This window comes from Micropterus salmoides, unplaced genomic scaffold (assembly GCF_014851395.1).
Source record: "Micropterus salmoides isolate LMB-PRFRI ecotype aquatic unplaced genomic scaffold, ASM1485139v1 Ms_hic_scaffold_9, whole genome shotgun sequence".
Classification (NCBI taxonomy): Eukaryota; Metazoa; Chordata; class Actinopteri; order Centrarchiformes; family Centrarchidae; genus Micropterus; species Micropterus salmoides.
In genome coordinates this window covers 10,750,174-10,770,139 of record NW_024044681.1, presented here as the reverse complement: position 1 = coordinate 10,770,139, position 19,966 = coordinate 10,750,174, and the positions used below count along the sequence as shown (strand labels likewise).

Genomic DNA, 19,966 nt, shown 5'->3' with positions numbered 1-19,966 from the left:
CATGCAGTGAATATTGTCTGATAGGGGTCAATGAGATAAGCACAAAATAAATAAAAATGTTCTTTCTGCAGGGTTTACTTTGACATACCTGTAGTGCATAATTGACAGAAACATTTTGACCATCTTTTGTTGGGCAAGGGTAGACTAAAGGACAAAGGTACAACAGGCAATGGATGAAGGTTGAATTCTAATAATAGACAGAATAATGAAAAACAGAACTTCCCTGTGGGGATCAACCATGTATCACATTACACTGCATGAATCCATCTTTACTGCGGGCTTCATAAAACTGCAATTAAACATCCACTGGGAATAATAATGTAATTACTTTCTGCTATTTTAGATTATGTTGGTCTCAAATATTTACATGAAATCAAGTTAAACATTTTGAATTGTAGTTGCCTGATTTGCACAGACAGAGAAATAATATACATTCACACTTGTTAAAGACAACGATTCGCTTTCTGGCGGAGAGTTAGATGACAAGTGTGGCAGAAATTTCTTAGTGGGTTTAATTCCGGTAACAGGAAAGGTAAGGCAGGTCCCACTTGGGGTCATTAGAAGACCCCATTAGTGTATGTTCACTGACCTGTATCTTCCTAAGTCGTGTGTGTGTGTGTGTGTGTGTGTGTGTGTGTGTGTGTGTGTGTGTGTGTGTGATGGTGTGAGTGGAAACAGAGTCAGAGCAGAGCCACACCAGCTGCACCTCATCATCATAATAAAGATCTCTACAAATACTCAGCCTTGTCACTATGGTTGACACCATCTGGTCAGTTGGTCGAGTGGTTGGTTTCTCATTGGTTGGACAATCCCTGGTATTGCTCTGCTTCTTAATCCATTATTTTTAGGACGGTAGGGACATATGGAGACCTGATGTGTTTTATTTTTGAGTGATTAGGTTATGTAGTGTTAGATTTACATTTACTGGGCTCCAAACTAATTTACACCATGTCAAAGAACCAGCACAAATCACTACACCCCAACCTTAAAGGACAGAAGAGTTGAGTAGATAAAGTTTATTTTTGATGGCAATGTGTGCGTGCATTTCACTTCAGACTGCTTACTTAACGAGAGCCGGTAATAGTTCTAGCTCAGCGATGCATCGATACTCGCTGTCCGTGACCCAACTTGAAAGCTGCAAGTTTTGCCGTGTTTTATGTTGTTTTAGTGTTTATTTTGTAAGTCAGCCTGTTGAACATGCCGTTAGCATGTTGCGCAGCTAATGTGGTCACTTCCACAGGCTGTGGCGATGTTAGACTAATGTTGCAATACTGAGGGAAAGTCAAGAGAAACTGCGTGAACCTTAAGCCTAATTTGAAGCCAATAAAGAGAGCAGTAAGTTGGATGTCGGAAACTGTTTTTTCTTGTTGCTTTTTGTGAAACTTCCTACTTCATACTAGTAGTGGTTTTGTTGTGATCCTCACCAGTGTTGTGCTGTGTTGCTGCTGCTGTATGTAAATTTACTTGATAGACATGCTTGATAGCTGTGTGAAAAAGAAATGGTTAAACTGCAGAAATCAATTTGCTTGGCAACGTTGTGTAACAGTTAGCCCATTTACGCTACCTGGTAGCCTCAATGCAATATGGGCACAAGGTTTTCCTTCTACTTCTACTCTGCAAGTGGATCAGTCAGTCTACGCTTCAAGCCATTTTTTCATACATTGCCAGTTTTCCTGTTGTTGCCAGTTTTTCTCTCCCTCCCCCGTAGACCCGTCTGCTCTGGTTCCAGCCCCTGTCTACAATCCCCTCGTCAGCTCTGCTTCTCTGTTCTGGATCCCTGCTCTTCCCAGCTTCCAGCCCAATCCTGAGCCCCAGGTTCCCCCCTACCAGCCCAAGACCCAGCCCCGGGTTTACAGCTACCTGCCAAATGCACAACCCCATGTTCCCTGCTTGCAAGCTTTCCTAGGACTGTATTCCCTTTCCTCAGCTTTCAGAGAAATTACTTTGTTCAGAAAATCATCATTACCACACAAACTCCGTCACTAGAGTTATCAAAACAATTTGTTATCACACACATAATTACTCACCAAAACTCGATCTCCAACTCGAAGATCCTTATCCCCACCTTTCTTAACCGAACCGCTGTCAGACATGTTGGACCCCGACTCGTTGCCCGTTTTCACTGCGCTGTTGAGGAGGCCCTCTCTGAGTGGCACTACCACCCGCTGGCCAGGAGGGGCGCCACTGCCACCCTGCTGAGTCTGATTCTGGGCACAGAGTGAGTCAGTGGAGTGGCTGTCACTTCCCTCTCCAACCGGCTGTCGGGTGAGCTTCGAGGGTCGCGTGAAGATACCCTGGAGGGGCTGGCACTCAAAGTAGCGCACTCCACCCACTGAACCATCGTTTTTGCCAACTAGGTCATTCAGTATCACGCCTGCCCATTGTCCAGGGGCAAACTGGGTCTCCCCTAGGTAGGCGATAACTCCTAGTTTGACCCCATTGACCCAGACCTGTTCACCCACTGTGTAATCTCCCAAAACATCATCGCCCTCTTCAGAGATTTTAGTTGGTGTGGTGGGCTTGAGTGGACAATCTGGCGAGAAAAGAAAAACATTTTATATTATTTGCCATGTTGCAGAGCAAGAAGTGTGTTCCTATAACACTGGCAACAGCAAGACACATTAACATTACTGAAATAAAACTAATGTTGTAAAACGTGCACAGAAATTAAAGCAATAAGAATTGGAAACCCTTTCTCTTAGATAAAATCCTCCTCATTGGAGGGTCGAGTTGTAAACACTACATACACTGGGAGAACATCCTCATTCACAGTCCAGCAGAATCGACTTCCCACTATTCATCCCGTTTGAACGTATCATGCTGGCAACAAAAAAAAAAGAAAAAACTGCTTGTGTGGCAGCATCCAGCACAACTGTGCAATTTGTGCAAGATTAGGCGTTACTCTAATTCCTCCTGAAAAGTGGGTCAGAGAGATGGTATCTGTAATGTGCCGGTGATTAACTCTGCCATGCAGCCCTGTGATATCGCCTGTTTGACACATAGATGTGCTGGATCTCTGTTTTTTTCCACAGCAGCCTGTAAACTGAGCAGGGCACCATTAGCACGCGGTCTACTGCACCGCAGTGCCAGTAAAAGTCTGTGTTTATCTGTGTATGTGTGTGTGTGCAGGAATGGTTGGTGCCAGGGCTGTCTCCGCGACACCCTGAGAGAAGGCCTCGGGCTTTGTGGGCCCCAATGGTTGTGCTTTATGCCTCAATTGCTCCCATATGTTGTGATGTGAAGCACATTCGGCACAAATGCAAATGGGTACAACTTCAAAGGGGTTTTAACTTGATGATACAGTTTGAAAGTCTTTGGGAATGTGCTGCTTCGAGTATTATTTTGGGGAAAACTGTTGCTGACAGCTTTGCTTGGTCCCGAGTGTTTATCATAAACATGAACTGCAATATATTTAGGAGAGACACCTGAAACATTTTGAGAGTGTAGTCCATTTGCTTTTGTCTGAATCAGAGAAACTGTTTGTTCTATGCTGCAACTCTTAAACACTGCATAAATCAGCTGACCAAAACATATTGACAATCAGAACATTGGAGTACTCAGGTCCCTCGTTGAACTGTAATGTGTCAAAATGAATGTCGCCCAGGGCAAACTGTCATTTAGCATCAACATCAGCCATAAATCACTCTGTGTTTGACCCATATTGCAGTTGCTCACTGCAGCTGGAATCACAGCTGGAATATGAACTCCACTCAAAGCACCAGAGATGGTTCGGAAATGTACCCGAGAAACCTTCCTGCTAGCAAGGTCATGGAGTCCTAAACTTTTTGTCAAGATTCAGTTTGATTTTTATTTTTTTTAAAGTCACATTCGACTTGTGAAAGCAGCAAAAACTGAGAATTCTGAAGTAAATCACAGTCTTAAGATCAAAATGGAAGTCTCTGCTCCTTCTACCGACATCCATATTCTCAATAAGGCTGAATTTACAGTTTCGTAATTGGTAACACAAATAACCACACTGAGCTCATTAGCTACGCCTCACTGTTGCTGCCCTTACTTACAGTTTAATGCTGACTCATCAGAACTGCAAACAAACATTTTTATTTCTGCCTGTATAAACATTATGACTTCTAATAGAGTCTAAGGCCCTCCCCTTCCAGAGGACCACCATGGGACTTTATTTTGTGAATAAAAAAGGACGGTAGTCAATGGCATGAAACAATAATTTTTTTTACCCCATTTAAAACTGTGCCCTGAATTCCAAATATGATGTCTGTCAATTTAAAAGACATTTTTGCAAGTCAAAAAAGTTTCAGTTTGGCGTAAAACTGGGTAAGTAAAAGACTGTGAAAATACGTAATTAGAAAGTGCACAAACCCAAAAGTCACAGTCGTGATGTCATAATGTTTTCTCTCAATCTCAAAGTGAAGCTAATGTCACCGAAGGTAACGTCAAAGAACTTACACGTGTAGATGATGTGATGAAAGGACCGAGAGTGGATTAAACACATTGGGTGAGATACATTCGTGCGTGAAACACGTTACGTACCTAATAGCAACCGAGCAATGAAAGTTAGCTAGCATTACAGTGTTAACATGTAGGTGACATATATTGTGCGAGACAAGCCTATAGCCTATAATTTGTTTTCTATTATTTTTTACTCGATTTAATTACATTTTCTGTCTTTTATAAAGATATTTCTGGGGCATTTTTGCATTTATTTTGAGAGACAGGACAGTGGATAGCAGTGGGAAACAGGGAGAGAGATGGGGGGCAACATATAGCAAAGGGCTGCTGGCTGGAGTCAAACCCGGGCCGCTGCAGTAAGCCTTGTACATGTGGCGGGCGCTCAACCAAGTGAGCTAACCATACACCATTATCATTTAATTTGATGTGGTTTGAGGTTTCAGGGCAGAAGACATAAAGTTAAAGTTGTTTTGGATGAATCAGATCAAGAAATGCAACATGTGATCCTGACCAGCAGACCCAGAGTATTGCTTCAAACCTGAGCTAACCCATGATTTGGGTTGCTGAGGCAACAGGAGAGCGAGGGTAAAAGGATCCTCGGCAGAAGGAAGACTGAAAACACAGCCCTTACTTTCACTATTGTGCTTGGCCACCTCCCACCACCATCTGAATCCCACTATTCATCAGCTCTGCACAATGAAACCTCCACAGCTTCCTCCCGTCCCTCCTCCTCCCCCCAATTATCCACCCATCTCTCCCCGCTTTGGTTACACACACACTCACACACACGCACCTCTTTCTCTGGCCTATTTAACTCTGCTTATTTATGATAATCTTACACAAGGACTATCGTCTTTGCCCTCTAACTTGTTCTTTTTGTTTTAAAGTAGGTTCATTGGTCAGAGGACTGATATTGTGTTATTGTCTTCAGCAGTTGTGGAAGGCTGAGCGCCAAAGACACCAACAGATGGCGGGGACTGATCTTGAATGGGTTCTTTTTTGTTTGTTTGTTTTTCACTTTTGATCATCGTGTTGCTTTTCAAATATACTGTGTTTCAAGGTAATATAATTTTACACATTAAGAAAACCCACAACCGAAGTCTCATGTCCTACATTTTTGGGAAAGAATCCACACGCTCACAAGATCTTTTCTAGGAGCATAGACAGATCAATCATTGTGACGTGTGGCAAAGCAGATGACAGCGGCATTAATACAAGGTGGGAATCAAACCTACATTTAATTCTTTATGTTTTAAAAAGTAGCAGAAGCATATTATGAGATCAAAGAAATACCTCTGCTATTCTTTGAGTGAATTTTCATTTGGTAACATTATTTACACAGGATAAGCGGTTGACGATGAGTGAGTGAGTGTACTGTCCTGTCAGTCATCCATTTTGATTTAGTGAACTCCAAGTTACAGAACGACTGCTGTTATTAAGCAATAATAAGGTGAATCTACAGATTCAGTATGCAGCCTTAACATGTAATCCATCATTTAACAACTGATGTGAAATACTGTTATGGCTCTCATAGGGCAGAAAAGAGGATCCAGTTGTGTATTTGGGAGTTTCTAATAAGTCACCTGTCCCTTTAATACCACTGGGTGTGTCAGGCCATTGTGGCCAATGATGCAAATAAAGCAGCAGGTCTGACTTACTGTCAATATTGGATTTACAGGACTGTTGCATCAATGAAATGAAGTCCTTTGGTTTGTCAGGTTTCATTTACTGGATTAGTCTAAAGCAGATACTTTATTCTGGCTATCTGAGTTTATCTATTTAATTTCCCCCCAAAATTCACTAATTACAAAATAAATCTTGATATAAAATGACACCCTGACAGAAAACGTTATCCAACACCCCACCTCCAAGTACATTTTTAGAAATTCTCATACAGCGATTGCAAGTGTCTCTTCAAACCTCCCCAAAACAAATTAAAGTCAACCTGCTGTCACAGTAAGTGTGACAAATCCACCATGAACAGTTCTTTCACGTTCTTTTCAACCTTATCGTGTATGCTGGTGATTTGGTTGTACATACCACGTACCCTAAATATCCTGGATTCTTATGCAGCCTAGGACCTTATCCACATGTCATCCACCTCTCTGCCATCCTTCCAGGCTCTTGCTGTTATCTCACTGCAAGCTATAATTTATAGCTCTAATCAATGCAGTATATATAACCCCTAATTAAGGACAGCACTGAAACTTGTGGATCTTTTTATCTTGTTAAAGTTCATCTTAAAGTCACACTAATCAATTTTCTGGTATTAACAATGGATCAAATCAGCAAGAGTAATGTAAAAATGGGTCTCTCGTAATGACCAACCCACAGAGAATTAAAACCCAACCCTGAGCTCCTCCCTGCAGTTTTAGTTTTACGCCTGTAACTTTAATGTTTTTGTTCGCTCTCACTGCTCTTCCTGTTTCCAGATAGAGCAAGCAGCTGCTTTCAGCGAAAAAGCTCTGATAAACCCACAGTACAACACCCGCCCAGCAACAAACAACAGACAAAGTTAGCCGTTATTAGCTGGTAAGCATAACTGAAGATTTAGCAGATATACAGCCAGTTACAGTTAATGGAGATATGGAGCATAACAGAGCTTAATTCATCACATCGTCAAACACAACTCCAAATAAATGCTAATGGCTGTGATAATATTCCAATGAAGTGCTAACAGCTTGTTACGCCGACATAAAAATAATAAAATGATGCAGGTTTAAAGCACAAATGACAAACAAACAAATAGTGGAATTGCATAAAATGACATTTTAGATGCAATAAGTGATTATGTATTACTGTATGATGACAACATAGAGTCAAATAAATATTGGAAGCTGTATATCTCCAAAAAGGCAATAGTCTCTAGAAATTTCTGTTGAGAAACCGGCTTCCAAGGTCACAGGAGACGTGGCGTCACGAGAGGTGGCACAGCTCTGTTATTTTCACATCAAAAGCAGCTAGAAGGAAGGCTCAGATACATTCCTCTGTCCGCTCATAGACTACTGCTTCCTCCAGAGGGTAAAACAGTAAAGAAAAATCTGCCAACTTCCGAAACAGTGGCCCCTTCTCACAATCTTCCCAGCTAAAACCAACAAACAGGGGGGTTGAGATTTGGAGTATGTGGCCAGGTCAGTGAAACTATCTGGGGCAGGAAACTAATCCTTCCAACCACTAACGGAGGCATCAGTATTGTCCCGCCGATATCTTATTAGTGTTTAATAGCCAAAGTGGGTTAACAGGAGGAATATAACTGAAAATAATTAATGAATCGTGATCATCATGGGTACATTAAAAACAGGGAGATTGACTGACTAACCAGCCAACTGACCAACACAGACTCCAGACATAAGTCTCCGCTAATAAAGTAAGAACAAAAAGGCTTCTATGATCTGGATGCTTTTCGAGTATTGAACAGGCTTGTTCACAAGCAAATAAGAGTATTTTATATTAATCCATTAAGATATCCCTAATTATTTTCTAGCAACAATCAACATACAATTCAGTTTTTACTCTCTTTCCATTTACATTGTAACTAGTCACACTTAAATTCTAGATATATTTAATGTACTTCATTAGATTTCTTTCATTCTGCACATTTAAAAAATATCTTAATCATCTTTTTGAATGGCTAAAAGTCTAGTCAAAGTTTATTTGGGAATATGGAGTTTCATATATATAAACTACACTGGTCATATCTTGAATTTAAGTAAATAACATCATCATAATTCCTTTAACGATATCAACAAAAATATTCTGGATATGCTTAAAAGGGTTATTTGGGAAAGCCATTTCAACATAAAAAGGTTTGATTGATTATCCCTAATTACATTTTATATATCTACATTTTGAGTAGTTATTTGTCAAAAATAAATTGTGGATATCTCTAATGTGAATCTCTTTAGTTTAATATAGTAAACGACAGTGTGATGATGTTTATAAAATCATTATCGTTATCTTAATTATTTTTGATTAGACAAAATTACACGCAGAAAGTACAACATTGAGAAATGCGAGCAATGCATGATGATTGTGTATTTTCTTTTGTGGTTAAACAGGATGTGGGCAAACTAATGAGTTCACGTATGGTAGAAACAAACTGTTCAGACCACAGGTAAGAGTTTAGATGAGCACTAGTCACATAAGTACAACTACCTAACAGCTGACGAGCCCTGAGCAACAAGCTTCTGTCCTCCATGCAACATTAAGGGATTAGCTTTCCGAGCTGGTAATAGCTGAGTTCAGGATGATTTCAGATGCAGTCTGAGCTGTTCTGTCTTCCACACAGAAGGAAACAAAAACGATCACCGGACCAAACACACTGGTCCCACTTGGATGGATAAATGAAATAAATTTTTGTTTACTCTCTGCTTATAGATAGCTTTAGGAAAACTGAGGAAAATAATATGCTTATTATGCTTAGATGCGTGTTTTAGATATTTAACATTCAAGATGAGTGCTCAGATGATTGCTCACACATCTTATTATCATTTCACTAGAGTCAAGCATATTAAATTATCAAGGTAATCATACAGGCATGATGAACAGGAGGTAGAACAGTTATCTAACAACTTTCTTTAATTTACTATTCACAGAGTACTCCTGTTCACACATATGACAACAAATATGAACTGGAGTTGGATTGCAGTCACTTGAAAGTCGGGCTGGTCGATATGGCCAAATATGTTATCATGATAAAGAATTTCACATCATTGGATATCGATAATTATCACGATAAATGTGAAATAATTATTTATTTTAAGTTTAAAGGCTGATTTTTGCTCCTGAGTGAAGGTTGAAGAAACCAGATGGGTAATTGTGATTTTAAACTTTTCTTTTTGGTCGGAACAAACACTTGATGCCAAACAGTGGATCACTTCACTAATCTGAGGATAGGATAAAATGTTTAGTCCCCTTTCCTCAAAAAAACAAATATCTTAAAAAGTGCTATTTCGTTGGTCATTCAAATGAATGAAATATTTTTATTTATAACATTTATTAAACATTTGTTATATTGTTATTGAGGAAAATTATATCGTGATAATTATATATAATTATTGTTTCATTGCCCAGCCATACTTGTAAGCATTCTTAATACTATTATATACAGCTTAGATTTGACACTGTGATAGTTAAAACTAAGAAAACCATCAACACACCAGTAATATTATATATATATATATATATATATATATATCTTTGTTGGCAGTGCACTAAAGTAAATGGAAACCGTATAGGATTCAGTAAATAAAACACTACTGCTGTTTTTTCTCATGAAATTCCACAGTCAACATGAACCATGACACACTTGTAGCTGCCTCTGATAAAAGCTCCGCCATACACACTGATGTTAATGAGAATCAAGCATACAATCAGCCAAGGAAGGCAGGCTATTCTTCTGTTCTGTTCACTTAGAGCTGCGAGTGAAACTGTAATTTAGCAGAAACAGAACTACCGTGCGTGTGAAGCTGGTGGGATGGGGCAGTTATGTGAGCTAAAACTGGGGAGAATAAACAAAGCGGCTGCATAAGGGTGAGAACAGCTGTGATTACGTTTTGCAGGCAGGGGTTGTAATTTTCATTCTGAATGTTTTTCAGACATGTCTAATTTTGGTGAGTAGGCAGTTTTACAGTAGCTTTAAGGTCAAAGAATAAGAGTCATGTGTCCACATTTTCATTTCAGATTTCTCATAAAGCATAAGGATGGCGATATTCTGTATTTAATATTATTATTATATTCTGTATTTTTGTTCATGTCAACAAATCCCATTTAAAGACCAAAAACCAACTGTCCGTCTCTCAATACTTTACTAATGAAGGAACGTGTCAGCCGATGCAACAGTGTGTCTCACTGATGTGTTTTTAATAGTTTTCAACAACAATGGAGCTCTCAGAGGGGACTAAGCTCCATCAGGCCCTGGATACACAGACAATACTTCTTTGTAGGATCAATTTATTAGTAGTTTTGATCTTTTAACAAATATAAGAAAAACATAGAATATCACCAGACTTATCCAGGAGCAGGTTTATTTCAGACATTCTTTTCATCTTAATTATAATAAAGCTGTATTGTATTTTAAGACTTTCTATTCCCTGCAAGTGGACGACAAGTGCCCTTTTATGTTTATGTGCCCTTTTGTGTTTCACATTAATTTAATCATTTTTATAATTAAAAATATGATTAGTGCAGCTTTAAAAAAAATCACTACACAAGAGAAACTGTATGAATGAAAGTATCTCTTATTATTATACACATTCATGTTTATTGGTTTATGACACACTGAATTACGCATTGTAGCAAGAACTTTATTTTAAATGGAGAGAGTGGCTCCCTGAAACTGCTGAAAGCTATCAAAACGTTGCATTGGAGCTCTCTGTAAAGACACTGGAAGATTAAGTTAAGGAAAACACTTCCCAGCTTCTATGTGAATGTAATCTAATGCAGCTGCGCTCTACTGAGTCATTCACATAAATAAATGGTCTGAGCCACTTCCGGTAATCAGCAGAAATAACTGGAAGAAATAAATTCCTTTTATTTTCCACGGGGTCAGAAGCAGGAAGTAACTTACTGTCTTTCGGGACAACGGGGCTAGAAGTTCCACCCGCTGAGGTCCTTCCCACTGGGCTGGAATGCTTGGGCCCCCGGCCAGGGATTTTCAGTCCACTGGACTTGAGCATATTCATTCTACAGTAGCAGGGACACGGCCAGGATCTGAGAGCTCCTCCCTGGGTGATGAAGGCTTGTGGACCAGCACTAGATGTGGGAGTGGTGGCTGTCGCTCTCCATGTTTAGCTGTTGGAAGGGGAAAGGAGGGATAAGGCAGTCATAAATATAGGGACAATTATAACAGAAATAAGCAGGTAAATAAGCAGAATGAGGGGTAAGCTAAAAGATGCATTCTTTAAGTGCATGCTTATGTGTCAACCAACCTCCAAACCTGTAAGCATGAACCAGACTGCTCAACAACTGGAAACTGGTTTTCACAGGATCAAGAATATATGAGATGACGTGGTCATAATGTTCTGTAGCTGCTTGTACAGTCTGCTAATGTATTTTTTCCAAAGGTTTTCATTTGTGTAATTTCCAATCTTATTAGTTACATGGAGACAGACATGTTTTATATTTTGTGCGTACTTTAGATCTGTGCAAGGATTCATAGTTCACCAAAGTATCAGCTGTGAAGCAGCAAAGTGGGGGTCCGGACCCACTGAGGAGTCTAACTTGTATTCTCCGTTTTTCCAGTATTTCTTGTGAAATTCTTCGCACTTGTTCCTCCTCAGACTTCTAAAGTCCTGAAAATGAAACACTGAGAAGGAAGGATGACTGTTTGGCTGTTGAACTTTTCATAACTCCTGCCCACGCGAGGCCATTAACGGTGGCAAGGGGTTACAAGTAAATGAAAAAAAAATCACAGTATGCGTCTTTCACATATATTTTTGGTCTTCATTCATACTTTACTCTCCACAAAAAGGACAGAAAACAATAAAAGCATATTGGGATTTGTTCAGGAATCTGAAATACTCCTCCACACCATTCCCAATTGGCACCAGTAATGTGGGAGGCTTAATACATAGCGCTATGGGCTTATTTCTGGCAGTGAAAATGTTCACATTTGTGTTGCTGGCTGTTCATTACGGAAGAGCGAAAGGTAGAAATATAAATTAATGAGGCTCTTTTCCAAAATTGTAATTCCACTAGTGCCCCTGAGCAAGGAGCTCTCAACTGGAGCAACCACACGCTGTGGTATCACAGGGGCGCTCCTACAGATCAGAGCTGACATGTTTTATCTTTAGATTTGTTTTTGTGCTTGTTATATTTTGCCTGGCAACACCTGGCAATCCTACTGCAACATTTGAAAGTGTGCCTATATTATTATTGTGATCACCCTTAATAAAACTCCAAATTCTTCATATATTATTTCATAGCCAACTTATCAATTCCACCAGAGTAAAAAATATGACAGAGCCAATGTAGGCCGGTGCCCAAGTGGAGCATGGCCTACAAATCATGGCCCAGAGCCCATTAAGAAGATATAATGCTGTTAAAGCCTAGAATAAACAACACACATCTGGTTTAGCCTTTTAAATTAGACAGCAAGTGTTAGGAAAGAAAGCAAGCAGGTTTCCGCAAAGCTAGTTAATCATTTTCTATAATATTTACACTCATCCAGATAACGACAAAAGAGACATTTTCATTTAAGAACAATAAATCATATCAAAACTGTCGAAAGGGATGGTGTTGGCCCTTGAGTCTCGACTGCTGTGATTTTCAAATGGCCTAAGCTGTTCTTCACAAGGGCCTACAGTCATTTCCCAATCGACACCTTATTTTAGTGAAAGCAGGATGAAAGCATTGGGACGATAATGCGCACCTCAACAAAATGCAACACAACGCCAGTTTGATCCATTGTTGTAGCTACTGCGGCAACGTGGTCCAGACTGTCCTTCACTTAAACCCCGAGTCCCTCCCAGCAAAAAATGACATAAAAGCACATTAATACAGGAAAATACTCACCTTTCTATGTGATATTAGAGCGTCTGAGAGGTGTCCGACAACCGGCCAACTTTCAGCTTTCTTGCCAGGAAAAGGGGGATTAGTGGTTGCCACTCCCTGGGATGCAAATATGGATGCTGAGCAGAAACTGAAAGGGAGAGTCAGCGTGGATCAGCGGATGATGGCAACAACTGCACAGTCTCAGCAATACACCGGTGATGGCTTAGCAGCTAGCCTGCCCGGTTCATTTTTTCAGGATGATAGCCAAGGAAGCTACCAAATAGCGAAGATTGTCGAGACGTATCGCTGTTTTGTTTTAGTAGCCGGACACTGGCACGCAGGTCCTGGTGGTTTCCGAAACGAAACGCAGCATCAGCAACAGTCAAAAGCAACTTTCCTGTTGTCTGACTCTGGTTAAACAGTCTTGGTATGTACTCCCGGATAACCTTAGCTATTTTTCCGGCCTCTTTTCGCTGCTGTCGGTGTTCCCACAGTGGTACGGAATTGTTGGTTTAGCACAGCCTCCCTCTGACTCAACCCACCGGCTAGACTGAACAAAGGGGCTGGGAAGCAGAGCCTCCTGGGGGTGTGATGAGAGCAGACTACAGTCTAGCTCATCTCCGTGACGTTCTCTGTTTAAAAGTATAGGGATTTAATCAGGGTCGTGCTTATCGGTCAAAATACATGACTCACCAAGGATGACTCAATACAGGTTCACGTCAGTGGTACTCTGTTTGTATTCGGCATCAATAAAATTGACAAAATAAACATTTTTCGGAATAACATGCCACATTTATGACGCTGCTCACAATACTGTACACCGACCGTCGACAGTGCATCTTCAGTGGGAAACATCTGGGGTACCAATCATATAAATCAAAACTTTACACAAATACATGGTGTTTAAAACATTATACGTACGCCGAACTGAAAAATGGTTTCTAGTGTTGCATAAAAATATATTAATTCACAAAAAGAACACTGCGCTTACGCCAATAACTAAGAAAACGCTAAATATATACAAAATATAATAGCAGTTTGGTGCATGATTCTCTTTGAGACAGGATCACAGCCAAGCTGAAGATCGTTTACCGTTTGAGATATCTGAAACATTATTAATATATGGAGTGATGATAGGAGCCAACTAGCAGTTTGCACTCAATAGCCGCGGTCAACACTTGATTTATCTCTGATAATGTGGGTGGGGCCAAACCCGTTTCTGTGGATCACTTCAGCTTTTCCGGCTGGATTTAAAACGTTCGTATTGGTCAGTGGACCCATAAATCGACACTGGGAAACACAGATTGGTCAGCTTGTCTGCTACTGGGAGTGCCCCAGTTTGACAGCTGTACCGCGAAAACAGAGACCTCTAATGCTGGATATATACAGTCTATGATCTAGTCCTTATGTAGCCTTCACTTTTCCCATAGACTGTAGGTTTTACAAGTTAGTTTACTTAAGTGATTGCAATTTTGAGTTAGGCCTACTTGTACTTTACTTGAGTATTTCAATTTTGTGCTACTTTATATCTACTACAATTTGGAGGAAAATATTGTCTACTTTTTACTTCACTACAATTAGCCTATGTTACTGTGTAAATTTGGATTGGTAAAACAAAATATAAATCAACTAACACATTATGATACTATTATATGTTAAACTACCCAGATTAATCATCTCATCTGTGAGATTAAAAGTGATGTACACAGTTATGCATCACTAATTGTTATCCAAGAATATGATGTTATGTTATGTATTATTAAGCATATTTGGATGCTCATGTTATTTACTTAAGTTTTATTTTTAATACACAAAAGAAGATGTTTACTTGTATTTTTACACTGTGTTATTGCTACTTTTACTCAAGTAAAAGATCTGAATCCTTCTTCCACCGCTGCTTTTTTGATTACAATTTGCTTTGCAGATTTAACTTGTCTGTATAGCTTATGTTGTTACTCATTTACTGATGTCAGTTTAAAGTATTAGGAAGGAAGGAAATACGGTTATTTGCTTTCTTGCTGATGTTGTGAGTGTGGTTTGTGTTCATGTTTTTCTGTTTAAGTCTGTTTTTGGTTCTGTGTTTCTCTGTGTAGCCTTGTTTATTATTTTATTCATTCACATGTTTTAGTTTACTTAGTATCTGTCTTGTCTCTTATCTTAGTTCTTAGTCCTGCATTTTAGTTCTTTGCCTCAGTTCTTAGTCCTGTGCCTTAGTTCATGTCCTAGTGTTACTCCTGGTCTGTGTGCTTCTGTGTTTGTTATTATTTAGGTCTTGTCTACTGTTTCATTATAGTCTCTGTTTGTTTCTCTGTCTTTGGTTGTCCCTGTCTATTCTCTCCTTGTGGTCCTTAGTCCTGTGTCTCCATGTTAGTGTAGTCCTGTTTCCTGTTTGGTCCTGTCTGTGTTCCCTGCCCTGTTTTTTTTCCGTTATGCAGTTGTTCTCTGTTTTTTGTTTTACTTTGGTAACCCTGTTCTTGTGTGTTTCCATGAGATTTACTTCCTGTTTTATTTTGTAGTGTTCTGTTCTCTTGTGTCCTTGTCTAGCTTTGTTTCCTGTTGTTTATTACCTGATGTGTTTCAGCTGTGCTTCCCTCCCTGCTGGTTTGCCTGTGCATACAGGTGCTGGTCATATAATTAGAACATCATCAAAAAGTTGATTTATTTCTGTAATTCCATTCAAAAAGTGAAACTTGTATAATGTATACATTCATTCCACACAGACTGATATATTTCAAGTGTTCATTCCTTTTATTTTAATGATTATAACTGACAACTAATGAAAACCCCAAAATCAGTATCTCAGAAAATTAGAATATTGTGAAAAAGTTCAATATTGAAGACACCTGGTGCCACACTCTGATCAGCTAATTAACTCAAAACACCTGCAAAGGCCTTTAAATGGTCTCTCAGTCTAGTTCTGTAGGCTACACAATCATGGGGAAGACTGCTGACTTGACAGCTGTCCAAAAGACGACCACTGACACCTTGCACAAGGAGGGCAAGACACAAAAGGTCATTGCTAAAGAGGCTGGCTGTTCACAGAGCTCTGTGTCTAAGCACATTAATACAGAGGCGAAGGGAAGGAAAAGATGTGGTAGAAAAAAGTGGACAAGCAATAGGGAGAGATTCACAAAGAGTGGACTGCAGCTGGAGTCAGTGCTTCAAGAACCACCACGCACAGACGTATGCAAGACATGGGTTTCAGCGGTCGCATTCCTTGTGTCAAGCCACTCTTGAACAAGACAGCATCAGAAGCATCTCGTCTGGGCTAAAGACAAAAAGGACTGGACTGCTGCTGAGTGGTCTAAAGTTATGTTCTCTGATGAAAGTAAATTTTTCTTTTTTTCCTCTAGAAATCAAGGTCGCAGAGTCTGGAGGAAGACAGGAGAGGCACAGAATCCACGTTGCTTGAAGTCCAGTGTAAAGTTTCCACAGTCAGTGATGGTTTGGGTGCCATGTCATCTGCTGGTGTTGGTCCACTGTGTTTTCTGAGGTCCAAGGTCAACGCAGCCGTCTACCAGGAAGTTTTAGAGCACTTCATGCTTCCTGCTGCTGACCAACTTTATGGAGATGCAGATTTCATTTTCCAACAGGACTTGGCACCTGCACACAGTGCCAAAGCTACCAGTACCTGGTTTGAGGACCATGGTATCCCTGTTCTTAATTGGTCAGCAAACTCGCCTGACCTTAACCCTATAGAAAATCTATGGGGTATTGTGAAGAGGAAGATGCGATACGCCAGACCCAACAATGCAGAAGAGCTGAAGGCCACTATCAGAGCAACCTGGGCTCTCATAACACCTGAGCAGTGCCACAGACTGATCCACTCCATGCCACGCCGCACTGCTGCATTAATTCAGGCAAAAGGAGCCCCAACTAAGTATTGAGTGCTGTACATGCTCATACTTTTCAGTTGGCCAACATTTCTAAAAATCCTTTTTTGTATTGGTCTTCTAATTTTCGGAGATACTGAATTTGGCATTTTCATTAGTTGTCAGTTTTAATCATCACAATTAAATTAAATAAACATTTGAAATATATCAGTCTGTGTGTAATGAATGAAAATAATATCCAAGTTTCACTTTTTGAATGGAATTACTGAAATAAATCAACTTTTTGATGGTATATTGCCCTCAGTGGTATTTAGTTTTTGTGACGTCCTCGTCTGTGTTGAGTGTTCTGTCCCGTCCCTGTGCTTTTGGATTATTTTGTTGGATTGTACCTTGTTCTTTGTTCATGGACTCTTCCCTTTGGATTATGTTTTGTTTGGAGTTACGAAGCCTTCAACACAATGGTGTTTTTTGAAAATGAAACCATGTAAACCTGTTCTGGTACAACCCCTAAATAAGATTTTGAACCTGAAAATGAGCATAATACCACCTCTCTAATAAATCTTTATTTGAAGTGCAACCACCTCGCCTACAGTCTACATTTGGGTTCGCACCGCAGTTCTCTGCTTCTGCACTCAGCTGCCCATGACAGCTGAGAGTTAGATAAAAAGCGGCCACACAATATGAACCATTTGGTTTTATGGCCTGCAGCTTTTGTTCAGTCTGCTCTCATCAATCCCATTTCCTGCCACAGGATGATGCTGTTTTCAGGGAAAAAGCTCTGATAACCCCACATTATTCTACCCTATTCTACTCTCACTTAGTGACTTTAGCTGTACATTCATCAGGTGAGCGGATTCATGATAACATGATTGCTAATGTTACTCCATGTCTAGATGTCTTAATACATAAGCTTAGTGATGGTTGTCACAATAAGACAAGCATTAATACAGCAGATCCAGTATCCAGTACTAAACTTGTTTTACAGTGGTCAGTGAAATACATTTTACGGCTGGTACACTGTGTTCTGTTGGTTTTCAACCACACAACACAAACCTGGCAGGCTGGTCAGTTATTGCATAAAGTCCGTTTGGCTGCCAGAGGAGGGAACTAGAGATGCCTTCTAACAAACCTCCTACATCCTTTCAGGTGGTGGCAGTATACTCCACTTTCAGATGTAGCCGGGATGACAACAGATTAATCTTGGTACTTGGACACAAGACATAAAAGACAAAAAAGGGTGGGAGCAGATTTGTACAAAGCTCAACAAGAGTGAATGAGTTTGTAAACCAAATTGATGGTGTGGAACTTCTCTATGTGATAATTCTCAAGCAACTTGTTAGTTTTTACTTGTACAGTGTTTTCATTTTACTAATAGCATTTGATGAGGTGAAGGGAACTTAGAAGAGATATCCTAAATGCAATAAATAATAAAGAATAATCAGCAATGCATGGAACATTTAACTTGACACAAGTTACACGGATAATAACAGTCCTACATAACATTTCGATCATTAGCTAGATTGTGAAGTAATTTGACATTAGTATTTTAAATATTAGTAGTTTTATGTGTTAGTATTTAACAGTGCAGTTTTGTCACTATTGACCACTAGAGGTCTCTCAAGTTCTGTAAATTAGTCAACTACTGTATGCTATTTATCTGAAACTTGCATATCTGTCACAAAGCAACAGGTCAGAGAAAATCATTTCTGTGTGTGCTGTGTTGTGTGTTTTCCCTGTGCGAACAACAAAATGCCCCTAATTGTGAAATATTTTCCTGTCACTGGCTTTCCAAATGACATCTCACAGAATTAAGACTGAAAATAGCCCAAATAAAAGAAATGTAAATGTACCTGATTTAACTTTGAAAAACAGTTTCTTCAGGAAGAATAATTTCTCTAATTTCTGAATGCAGTTTCTTTCTTGCAGTGTGTGTGTGTGTGTGCGTGCGTGTGTGTGTGTGTGTGTGTGTGTGTGTGTGTGTGTGTGTGTGTGTTGGGGTTGGTAAGTGTGACTCCAACATCTCCACACAGGAGTCCTGAGGTGTGAGCTCCTCTCTGCATCATCCAACATCTCTGGAAAACGAGACAAACTGACAACAGATCAGTTTCACACAAGGTCACAGTGAGACTGAAGGATAAGACTATGAAGTGAAATTTGTTGATGTGTGTAGAAGTATTTTTCCTCAAAAGATGAGACGTATTCTCTGCTACTGCAATGTAGAGCAGATCTATAGAGTAATAAGAAGAATAAAACACAACACAATATCAAGTACTGTGCTATTGTGTATCTCTAGGCCCTTTTAGCTTATTTCTGTTCTTTATCCCTCAGAAAACATCACATCAGTAACTTTAAGATATTTAACACAAGGAAATCCCATTACTCTGCTTCACTCTCTTACCGTCTGCTGTTTGATCCATAGACTACACAGTTTGATCACAGCAAGTTTAAACAAAACAGTTCTGAAACCATCTGGTTCGTTGTCACCATCTAGTGACATGAGCCACAAACTACATCCTCCTCCACAGAGTTCAAACCAGGTTCAAACTCTTCGAGATCTTTTCTTCTTTTCTTTTTAACCCACAGGGATTTTCATGCTTTCAGTTGATTTTAAGTATTTCATGCTTCTCATGTGTTGAGGTATTTCTTTAACCCCTCTGAAATGACTTTAACAGCAGTAGTAATTGGATAAAAAAAGTATTCACCTGAAAAATGGTTTGGACTAAGACCTTTTGTTCTAATGAAGGGGAATCTTCTAGCTGGGGTAGGCAACTTTGTAGAAATAGCAAGAGACAGCTAGATTTAGAAAGTATTGAACCGCAAAAAAATCCCGCCCCTACCCTCAAGCCTCCCTCCAAAACCATCTGGTAGGCAGGTAGTCAGTCCGAATGAAATGATTGGCTGTGCTTATTACAGTCAGATATACCAGATTTCTTTCAATTTTTGTGTCGAAGCATTTGATTTATTGATTGCTGTCGGGATGTAAAGAGAATTTCAACTAAAATAACAAAAAATAAAATAAAAATGCTACTCACCTTCCTCAGCTTTAACGTAATTATAAGTAAGATTATTGTCAACAAAATACAACAACAACAAAAAACCCAGAATAAAACAGAAAGGTACAGGATTTACACTGAGGGTTAAATTATTCAAGCAAGTGAAAATAGACAGGTCTCAAGGTCAGGTCTCAATTTAAAGGTCTCAGTGGTGTTTGCCTC

At 39.6% G+C, this 19,966-nt stretch overlaps 1 protein-coding gene across 4 annotated transcripts in view; it reads right to left on the bottom strand.

The window, feature by feature from the left end:
- Nucleotides 1-18,985, bottom strand: part of clip2 (CAP-GLY domain containing linker protein 2) — a 47,161-nt gene extending 28,176 nt beyond the window's left edge. For 2 of the 4 annotated variants that reach the window (XM_038708658.1, XM_038708659.1), the window contains exons 1-3: nucleotides 12,940-13,514; nucleotides 10,994-11,217; nucleotides 2,028-2,533 (exon numbers count right to left, since the gene is read on the bottom strand). In XM_038708658.1, coding sequence (XP_038564586.1) covers nucleotides 2,028-2,533; nucleotides 10,994-11,108 — 621 coding nt within the window. In that variant the 5' untranslated portion in view covers nucleotides 11,109-11,217; nucleotides 12,940-13,514. Of the gene's footprint in view, nucleotides 1-2,027; nucleotides 2,534-10,993; nucleotides 11,218-12,939; nucleotides 13,516-17,804 lie in introns of those variants that run through there. The other 2 variants (XM_038708656.1, XM_038708657.1) reach the window with 2 other exon arrangements.
- Between the last annotated feature and the right edge of the window lie 981 nt (nucleotides 18,986-19,966).